Source organism: Ananas comosus, linkage group 5, assembly GCF_001540865.1.
Source record: "Ananas comosus cultivar F153 linkage group 5, ASM154086v1, whole genome shotgun sequence".
Taxonomy (NCBI): domain Eukaryota; kingdom Viridiplantae; phylum Streptophyta; class Magnoliopsida; order Poales; family Bromeliaceae; genus Ananas; species Ananas comosus.
The window spans coordinates 3,563,716-3,574,220 of record NC_033625.1 but is presented as its reverse complement, the minus strand read 5'-3'; the positions used below and the strand labels follow the sequence as shown (position 1 = coordinate 3,574,220).

General features: G+C 39.6%; 2 protein-coding genes across 5 annotated transcripts; both read left to right on the top strand.

Moving 5' to 3' along the window:
- Positions 2,102-8,575, top strand: LOC109710479 (cytochrome P450 CYP72A219-like). 4 transcript variants are annotated; one of them, XM_020233084.1, is made up of 5 exons: positions 2,102-2,415; positions 3,647-3,867; positions 6,994-7,241; positions 7,524-7,896; positions 7,981-8,575. In XM_020233084.1, the coding sequence occupies exons 1-5, from the start codon at positions 2,139-2,141 to the stop codon at positions 8,419-8,421; spliced, it is 1,560 nt and encodes a 519-aa protein (XP_020088673.1). In that variant the 5' UTR covers positions 2,102-2,138; the 3' UTR covers positions 8,422-8,575. The 4 variants fall into 4 exon arrangements, with proteins under 4 accessions (XP_020088673.1, XP_020088672.1, XP_020088671.1 ...); XM_020233083.1 differs by lacking the exon at positions 3,647-3,867 and adding an exon at positions 6,353-6,573 and having other exon boundaries at positions 2,104-2,415; XM_020233082.1 differs by lacking the exons at positions 2,102-2,415; positions 3,647-3,867 and adding exons at positions 5,349-5,677; positions 6,353-6,573.
- On the top strand, positions 8,908-9,982 carry LOC109710480 (oligosaccharyltransferase complex subunit ostc-like). Its single transcript, XM_020233087.1, has one exon. The coding sequence runs from the start codon at positions 9,132-9,134 to the stop codon at positions 9,687-9,689; it is 558 nt and encodes a 185-aa protein (XP_020088676.1). The 5' UTR covers positions 8,908-9,131; the 3' UTR covers positions 9,690-9,982.

Genomic DNA, 10,505 nt, shown 5'->3' with positions numbered 1-10,505 from the left:
GTTTTATTACGTATAAATATATAAAAAAATTATTCCTTCAATAAATAAGTTTTGAATAATTATTTAAAAATTTGATAAAATTTTGAATAGTTTAAATTATATTTGAAAAAAAACAAAATATTTTAAAACTAAATAAAAAAAAGAATATTGCACTGCAGGTCATGCTGTTCTGTATTGTCGACGAGCATCACTGCTAAGTATAGACCGTATCGTGCCATGCCATGTCATGAAGGAAATCTACTATATAGCAATCATATCATACCATTTATATTCAGTCAACCGTATATCTCTTTTAAAAAATATATATAATAAAAAAATATTTTTTAAAAAAACTATAGTAAAATAGATGAATTTAATTACTTAGAGACAATATTTGGGCAACGTGAGTGTTATATTTTAGATTTTTTTTTTTTTTTCAGCACAGTGGAGAGCCGTAGCAAACTTGCTGGCCCTTTTTTATTCGAATTAAGAAGTCCCCAATGCAGGTAGCTTGTCTACCGTAGGGCTGGCAAATGAGCGAGCCGGCTCGCGTTCGACTTGCGTTCGACTCGATAGTTGGCTCGCTCGAGCTCGACTCGAAATTAAATGAGTCGAATTTGAACAAAAAAAATAGGCTCAAAATTCATTTCAAGCCGAGTTTGAGTATTACTCGGCTCGTTCGAATTAGGCTCGAAAAGTTCGAAAAGCTCGAATATATATATATATATATATATATTAGTAGAGCTACTATGCTATCGAAAGGTATAGAGATCTGGTGCTTCGATTTTTTGATTCTTAGATCAATCCCTTTAATCGTTTCTTATCTTTGGATTATATTATTTTACCCTGTAGGGACCGCTCAATTCTAAGAGTATTATTTAATCTAAGGGAGGCGCAATCATCCCAACCATATAATTTTTAATCAAAGGGTCAATAATTCAAAAACATCAATCCTTTATATTTTCAATAGCATCCAACCATACAATTAATCAAAGGTCAAAAATTCAAAAACATCAATTCTCTATATTTTCGATAGTATATAGTTCTACACTAATATATATATTAAAAAAATATATAAATATAATATATTTTAATTATATATAGGCTGAGTGAATAATCTGAATTTAATTAAATTGGGCCAATGTTGTTGGCTCATAAAAACAAACCCAATAGGCAAATAAAAGAGCAAAATTTTACTAAATTTATATATTTTTCCTTTTTTTCTTTCTTTTTTCACAGAGCTCTAAATTTTCAATATGTTTTTCTCTTTCTTTTTTTCTGTCTCTCACCCTAAGTGGCCAAACCGGTAGCCCTCTAAGTTACCAAGTAACATCATATGCCTACATTACTATTAATCGTATGCTTGAGAAAATATACATAATATTTTTAAAATAAAAAATTATTATTCATATAAAATTTTAATTTTAGTTATATATGATTGGATAGTTTAATCAAATATTTATTTATATAATTGATTTATTTTTTACTGCATAAATGAAAATGAATAATATAGAGATTGAAGGCGAAAGAAAAGACATATGAAGCTGAAAAAATTAGATATTCAACTCATAAATTATTTTTTTTCATATTATAATACTATATTTCATATAATTATTTTGTACTTTGAACTATTAAATATATTTTTATATCAAATTATAGATAATGTTTTATACAAATTAAACTATTTATCGTATAATGTTGAAAATTTCAAGCGGCTCGTTTAGGGCTCGAGCTCGCTCGACTTGAAATTAGGCTCGCTCGAGTTCGGCTCGAATTAATTTCAATTCAAACTTGTGCTTAAATTATGCTCGAAATTAATTTGAAGCTGAATTTGAGCCGAGGTAGGCTCGCTCCCTAGTCTACCGCTTTCCCAAAAAAACATAAAAAGAAAAAAGTCCCGGATGTCACATCTCACATCCAGTGATAGAGTAATTGGTTTGGGCTCTTAACTACTCCACTCGTGACACGTCTTCGTCTTACCTTGCTCTCCACGAAACAAAGTCCTTCCATAATGACGGCTAACGTGACAACTTTTTCTGACTCCCAGATCGATGTCAGTGAAGAAAACATCGGATACGTTTAGTTTAAATAGCACCCATTCATTCCGCCCAACGCCAGTTGTGTTAGCTAATTACTAATTAAGGATCGATCATTAACTAATGGAGCAGCTTTCATTTCTCGTGCTCTATGCACTATCTCTCCCGCTGCTGCTGTACTGCAGTTGGAGGATCTTCTACTCCCTGTGGTGGAAGCCGAAGGCGCTGGAGAAGCAGCTACGGCGCCAGGGCATCAGCGGCAACCCTTACAGGCTCCTCTACGGGGATGTGAAAGAAGAGATAGGGGCCATCAAAGAAGCGTGGTCCAAGCCCATCAATCTGACCCACCAGATCGTGCCACGTGTCGCGCCGTTTATCTATCAAACGGTCCAGAAATACGGTATGATTCAGTCTCCTGTGGTATACATGATCTTGCCACCTTTGATTCCTTTATATGGTTTTGTCAAAATATTTAGTAGTTCACGTGGCATCCTCTCCCGTAATAAAAGGCTTGTCATTACGGCTCAATCTTTTATGCAGTGAAAGTTTCAAGCTTTTTTGCTTGCCAAATATTAAGCTAGAGATATATAAAGTGCTAAAAGGAAAATTAAAAGAGAAGCCAAACAAAAACTTAGCTTATATTTTAAACTGCATCAATTTTTGATTTATTGATTGTGTGTTGGGAACCGGATGGATCGTTCATCATGCACTACCAATAAAGATGTACGAAAAAAATTAAAAAAAGTCGAACGAATGATAAAAAAAAATAAATATAAAAAATAAGTTAATATTTACGTGATTCGATAATTACCTACGTCCACAGAAACAGCAAGAGAAATATATTTTACTATACGAAGAAGCAGAAATATAAGCTTACACTTTATATCTTCTCCGATAAAAAATTAAGAGCTCTATAGTCTCTTATTTCAACGAAAATTCTAAAAAAATATTGATTTTTTTTTTCGTAAAAATCAAGAAGACCAAATTAGAGAATATAAAAAAGTTCTGACTAAAATCCTTTATGTCGTTTCTTTAAAATTTTCGAACCGTTCAAATAATTGGTCGAGAACCGCTACTCCGCCACCGACTTCAATTCCGTTGCATGCGATGCTGCCAAGCACCTTCTCTTCTCTCGACGTCGTACAGACTCAAGAGAACTTGCCACCACAAATTAATTAATAAGTCTCTCTATATCCCATACGACCCTACCATGCATGGTTATATAATGCATTAGCCGGTCAACAAGTCAGACTAGGGATTCTAATTCAATCCATCCGGATTACAATAGGGCCAAATTAAAATCTAACTAAATCTTCTCTTGGACTCCACCAATAACCATTAACCTCAAGATCTATTGATATATTCTGTAGATCCGGTGCATGGATCAAACCAATAAAAAAAGAATGTATATCTTCAACATTGTGCTCTCAAACTTCTGCTGAAGTGTGAAGCTAAAATAAATTTCAGCTGAAAAAAGTGGTTTTAATTTGTAGCAACTGCTTCTACTGCTGCTATACTCAAACAATAGTCTGCATGTCCGGAGAGCCAAACATGCATGCATACTCTGTCTAAATCTGCCGTTCAATTGACTGATCTCTGATGCGATGAATGATGTATCCTCACAATCACAGGGAAAACGAGCATTGTGTGGGTCGGGATGACTCCGAGAGTGATCATATGCGAGCCGGAGATGATAAGGGAGGTGCTGACGGACAAGCTGGGGCAGATTCAGAAACCGCCGGTGAACCCTCTTGTCCAGCTTCTTGCGATGGGGGTGGTGGCTCTCGAAGGAGAGGAATGGGCTACGCGGCGGAGGGCCATTATCCCGGCTTTTCATCTTGAGAAATTAAAGGTGCTATTACAACTCTAATTCATACTCTAATATACACTGCTCTCTGTAATCTAATACGAGTATATAACTGATCCTTATAATAGAAACTAGTTCTTACACCACAGTACAGCATCCCCACACTCTATAGTGCATCTAATCTCATACAAGAATCCTTCCAATGCTTAATTCTCATTGAACATGCGCTCCGTTTCTTTGATTACAGGGGATGATTCCGGCTTTCCTAACCAGTTGCATTGACATGGTCAAGAAGTGGCAGGACTTGGTGAGCAAATCCAACGGATCTTGTGAGATAGATGTCTGGCCCGAGTTGCAGAATCTGACCGGTGATGTCATCTCTCGAACTGCCTTCGGAAGCAGCTATCAGGAAGGAAAGAAGATATTCGAACTGCAAAAAGAGCAAGCCGTGCTAGCACTCGAAGCTCTGCGGTCTCCTTATATTCCCGGCTTTAGGTACTTAATTATGATCAGCACATTCATATGCCATAGTACCCATAAGAAANAAAAAAAAAAAAAAAAAAAAAAAAAAAAAAAAAAAACATGCGAGATCGCTTGCCACTGTGCTTGAATTGTGGTTACGCGCCACTTCGGTGAGATCGCGCTTATGTACTGGTGCTCACGGTGTTCAATTCTTGGAGATTTAATGTAACTTAATTAATGCATAGTTACAACTCACATAGTTGGCTTGAAGCAATGGCTAAAGAACAAAGATGGTGTAAGTCAGAGGAAAAACAAATCAAGTTAATCTTATGGGGATTGATAATTTTGACTTGAAACAGTTACTAGCTTGCTATTAATTTTCTTTGAAATTCTTTTAATTTTATTTTTAAAATCTTTTTTAAATTTTGTTTTATTATGTATAAATATATATAAAAAAAGTTTCTTCGATTAAAAATATTTGAAATTTGAATACTTTAAATTATATTTGCAATAAGAAAAATAAAAAACTTTTAAAACTAAACAAAAAAATTAACCCAGCGTGTTGCTCAGTATAAACCTTATCGTGCCATGTCATGAAGGAAGTCTACTATACAGCAGTCACATTATATTATCTATATCCATCTAATTATATTTCTTAATTTAAAAAAAAAACGTATAATAATAATAAAAATATTTTTTTAAAAAATCGTATTGGAAAGGAAGAGTTTTAAAAAAGTAATTTAATTAATTGGAGAAATAGAACTGTTGTACTATAGAATTTATTATTATTATTTCATGTTATGGGCCAGCTACACGTGGCCTAATTGAGAGCCGTGACGGACTTGCCGGCCTTTATTTTAATTCATATTAAGGAGTCGCCGGATGTCACATCTCACGTCAAGGTGTGCAATAATAAGTGGTTAGATTCTGCTCCCTTGTCACATAGCCTGCTCTCCACGAAACAAAATCCGTCCACAATCTCTGGTGATGTGACAACTTTTTCTGACTCCCAGATTGAAGTCAGTGGAGAAAACATCGGATACGTTTAGTTTAAATAGCGCCACTCATTCCACCCAACTCCACAAGTGTTAGCTAATTAAGGAGCATTAACAACTAATGGAGCAACTTTCGTTTCTCGTGCTCTATGCACTATCTCTCCCGCTGCTGCTGTACTGCAGTTGGAGGATCTTCTACTCCCTGTGGTGGAAGCCGAAGACGCTGGAGAAGCAGCTACGGCGCCAGGGCATCAGCGGCAACCCTTACCGGCTACTTCACGGGGACGTGAAGGACGAGATAGAGACCATCAAGGAAGCGTGGTCCAAGCCCATCGATCTGACCCACCAGATCGTGCCGCGTGCCGTGCCGTTCATCTATCAAACGGTCCAGAAATACGGTGTGATTTCCTTTATCAGACTCCTGTGGTATACATGATCTAACGACCTCTGAAATTAAAAGCGAACCCAAACAAGTACTTACCTTATTTTTTAAACTGCATCAATCAATATTTGGTTTATTGATTATGCTCTCAAACTCCCGCTGAAGCGCGAAGCTGAACTGAATTTCAGCCAAGAGAACAGGTTTTAATTTGCAGCATCTGCTTCTACTGCTGCTATATGCAAATTGTTAGATGTGTTTCGAAATTGGTAATCGACTTCAATTTTGGGACTCCGACTTGTCGACGGTTTTTGCTGTACGATTAATTTGGAAATGTATTGTAAAAGAAAAATGAATATCTGTGTAGTGGAGAACTCGGATTTTCTTTATTATTTTCCCTTAGAGGCGACAGATGATGTTTGTACTCTGTACTTTGTTTTTTTTCTTTCATTCGACACCGACAGTGAATTCGTCCGTAGTTTTTATCCGCAAAAGATTTTCACTTAAATTTGTGTGTTTTTTTATTTTCTACTTATGGTTTGTCTATTTTTCGTTTTTATTTGTGCGTTTGTCATAACACGAACAACAGTCCGCAGGTCTGGATCAGAGCCAAACATGCATGCATACTCTGTCTAATTAGCTGTTCAATTGACTGATCTCTGCTGCGATGAATGATGTATCCTCGCAATGGCAGGGAAAATGAGCACTATGTGGGTCGGGATGACTCCGAGGGTGATCATATGCGAACCAGAGATGATAAGGGAGGTGCTGACGGACAAGCTGGGGCAGATTCAGAAACCGCCAGTGAACCCTCTCGTCCAGCTTCTTGCATCGGGGGTGGCGGTTCTTGAAGGAGAGGAATGGGCTATGCGGCGGAGGGCCATTGTCCCGGCTTTTCATCTTGAGAAATTAAAGGTGCTATTACTATCGAATCGTTGGCACTAATCGTTAATTTTAAAAACTCAAGCTGTTAGAAATATACAATCAATTTATTTAAAGCGTATAGATACAACGCTCACGGGTCTCAATTATGACCCGACCCACTCAGCCTTACGCCCCTTTGAATATAACTCGGCTCAACCCAGTTTCACGTCATTTCGAACGTGATTCGACTCACTTGACCTCCCGCCACATACCTGGATTCTGACCCATTTAAGCCAACAATTACAACTCTAATTCATAATCTAATATGCACTGCTCTATATAATCTAATATGAGTATATAACTGATTCTCATAATAGAACTAGTTCTTACACCGCAGGACAGTGTCCCACACATAAGATCCTTCCAGTACTTAATTCTCATTGAACATGTGTTCCGTTTCTTCAATTTCAGGGGATGATTCCGGCCTTCCTGACCAGTTGCATTGACATGGTCAAGAAGTGGCAGGACTTGGTGAGCAAATCCAACGGATCTTGTGAGATAGATGTCTGGCCCGAGTTGCAGAATCTTACCGGTGATGTCATCTCTCGAACTGCCTTCGGAAGCAGCTATCAGGAGGGAAAGAAGATATTCGAACTGCAAAAAGAGCAAGCCGTGCTAGCACTCGAAGCTGCGCGGACTCCTTATATTCCCGGCTTCAGGTACTTATGATCAGCCCATTCGTATTCGATATTATCTTTCAATTCTGATTCTATCCATAAGATACCGTAATATCCTATTCCATAAGTAGAGAAGTCGAACCAATCGGGATATTTCGGTTATTAAGCAATTTTAGAATGAATGGTTGATTCAAAGCTTCAGAAAAGTTTCATTTTGTGAAAATGTATCGTAATTGTTGGTCTAATTGTTTTGATGATCAATTCAACTCTGATTGAAAGGATAGATATCGGTTCTGTTTCATCTCTTGAATGTCTTCGCTTCAGGTTTCTGCCAACAGCAAAGAACAGGAGGCGAAAGTACATAAACAAACAAGTCAACGGCATGCTAAGAGAAATGATCGATAAAAAGTTGAGTATGATGAGAAGAGAAGAATCCGTCGGCGATGACTTGCTAGGCTTGCTGTTGCAGCTAAGTAGTGTGAACAATGCCGAGGGCTACAGTATCTCAATAGAGGATGTAATACATGAGTGCAAGCTATTCTACTTTGCCGGCCAAGAGACCACCTCTGTGTGGCTCACATGGACTTTGGTTCTCTTAGCCAATCATCCAATGTGGCAGCGGAGAGCGAGGGAAGAAGTTATTGCAGTTTGTGGGAGAAACAAACCTGATTTTGAGTCCATTAGCCACCTTAAGATCGTAAGAAAAAACGCTTTCATTTCGACGAAATTTTCCTCTTTGTTCATTGCTAAACATTATCCAACTTTTTTCTGTATCATGCAGGTTACTATGCTACTTTATGAGGTTCTAAGGTTATATCCTCCGGGGGTCTCTTTGCTTCGTACTACGGTTAAGAGCACTAAATTAGGAGAGTTCATCTTTCCTGCTGGCGTCGATCTTTTGCTGTCGGCGATTCTTGTTCATCACGATCGTGAATTTTGGGGGGAGGATGCTGAAGAGTTCAACCCGGAGAGATTTTCAGAAGGGATTTCGAAGGCATCAAAAGTTCCGAACGCTTTCTTTCCGTTCGGATGGGGTCCGAGGATCTGCTTGGGACAGAGCTTTGCTTTGATAGAAGCAAAAATGGCTTTGGCCACTATTCTGCAGCATTTCTCTTTTGAACTCTCACCTACATATGCTCATGCTCCCTACACCGTTCTAACAATGCAGCCACAGCATGGCGCTCAAATCATTCTACACCAACTTGAAGAAACTTGTTATTAGGCTTGTAAAATTTCAATCCAAGATGTATCGATAATATCTTTTGTTTTGTGATTAAAGTGGCTAATAAGCTTTTTTAATAAGAAATTGCATCTCTAGTGGCCGATTGATTGTTGGTTATTAATAAGAGATGTAGTGCAATCGAACTGGACCTGATCTAACTTTTTGTGCCTCTAATTGTACCGATCTGGTTCATTGGGCTAGGGCAGGCCTCCAAAATAAAGCTCATAAAAAATTCTAATCATACCTCATCTGGTGGCCTGTTTGAAAGCTGAAAGTTGGGGCGCAAATAACTTATAAGTTTCGCGAACTCCACTTCGAATTTCACCACACTTGAGTCAAAAAATCGATCTCTAAATAATTGTGAGTGAAAATTCAGCCGATCTCGCCTTTAATGCCTATTGCCTGATGCGCCTACTACTTTCTTGAAGTTGTGAGTTCTAACCACTGAGATTCATGGAAACAAATATAGGCCCTTGCCCTTCTTTTCTTTTCTTTTCTTTTCTTTTTTCCGTTTCATCCAGAACTGACCTGCCCTAGCTCGACCATTTTGGACCAAACTCGGACTTAAACCCTCGATCCATCCGTAAATTTTCGGGGTGAGGTCAGGGCTACTGCTCTACGCGGTAGTCTACAGCATTGTAGTTCCAAGTTCCAACCCTAATTAACAGATCCGCAAGGCGCATCAGTAGCGCACAACCCATTTTGCATCGATGCGGCACCGACCCGATCACTCCTCCTCCTCCGTCGCAGGCGCCGGCGCCGGCGCCGGCGCTGGGGCGTCCGCCGCCGCCTCCGATCTGGACTCCTTGGACCCGATCCTCCACGTCCTCCGCGTGCTGCCCTACTCCCTCCTGCGCGCCCCGCGCACCCGCCTCAAGCTCCCCTCGTCCCTCTCCCTCCCCTCCTCCGCCGCCGTGCTCTCCTTCGTCCTCCTCACCTACTTCGCCGTGGTATCCGGCCTCGTCTACGACGTGATCGTCGAGCCCCCCGGCATCGGCAGCACGCAGGACCGCTTCACCGGCGCCGTCCGCCCCGTCGTCTTCCTCCCCGGGCGCGTCAACGGCCAGTACATCATCGAGGGCCTCTCCTCCGGCTTCATGTTCCTCCTCGGCGGCCTCGGCCTCATCCTCATGGACCTCGCCCTCGACCGCAACCGCGCCCGCAGCGTCCGCCTCTCCTTCGCCTCCTTCGGCGTCGCCGCCGTCGCCTTCGCCTACGTCATGGCCATGCTCTTCATCCGCATCAAGGTCCCCGGATACCTCTGGTGAGCTCGCATTCCCGAACAATGAAAAAAAAGAATCACTTTGCATTTAGCTTTCATTAGAATTGCGGAATCTTCGCTTTCTTTTGGACTAAAGTATTATCAGAATTATTAGACCCTAAAGTAGTTGGTTGAATATGTATTCTTGCTTGAATGGATCTTAATGATCCTCAAATTACTGAAGATTTGTTTTTTAAGAAGAGAACTCTGTTAGTGCGGAAGATTTGTCGCCTTTCTTTCTTTCACTGTGTTTTCTCTGTTGTAGTGCTCTGTGGTAATTAACATTTTAGATGGTTAGCATATTTGGAGCATGCTCTATTACTATGATATAATCATGGCAAATGCGGCTCTTTTGGTACATCAGAGTGAAGAGGATCTCTTGATTGAACAAGGTCCAGAGAAAAGAATTAGGTGGAGATGTCATTAGAAGTTTGAATGTCGAAGTTTGGCCCTTTTCTCTCTTTTGGCACACTATTGTGATGTTTTCTTCATCTAGTTCTTATATGCTTCATGAGTTATTTCCAGTATCTAAACAGGCCCCTAGTAGAAGTTATTTCCTTCCTTCGGTTTTGGAAGGGCTTGCTATTCAAAGTGTAAGTACTACAATTGAATCAATCCACTGTCCAACCCTCTGTACCATGACCATCTCTCTGACTTCAACTTTCTTTGTCATCCTTTTCCTGTTCTATCGTTCTCTTGAACTGACTCATTATCTATCTCATTGCATCATCTCCAAGCTGCCATACATCAACTCAACAAGTGGCTGCATATCCCTATACCACTTGTCCCACCATAAAGGGGATTAGGAAGTATGATTCATTTA

What these genes read in the sequence shown, in the direction of transcription:
- LOC109710479 (XM_020233084.1), top strand. Translation starts at nt 2,139, where the DNA reads ATGGAGCAGCTTTCATTTCTCGTGCTCTATGCACTATCTCTCCCGCTG. An exon ending in TTCATCTTGAGAAATTAAAG is followed by an intron (nt 3,868 to 6,993) that starts GTGCTATTACAA and finishes CTTCAATTTCAG; the next exon opens with GGGATGATTCCGGCCTTCCT. An exon ending in CCTTATATTCCCGGCTTCAG is followed by an intron (nt 7,242 to 7,523) that starts GTACTTATGATC and finishes TCTTCGCTTCAG; the next exon opens with GTTTCTGCCAACAGCAAAGA.
- LOC109710480 (XM_020233087.1), top strand. Translation starts at nt 9,132, where the DNA reads ATGCGGCACCGACCCGATCACTCCTCCTCCTCCGTCGCAGGCGCCGGC.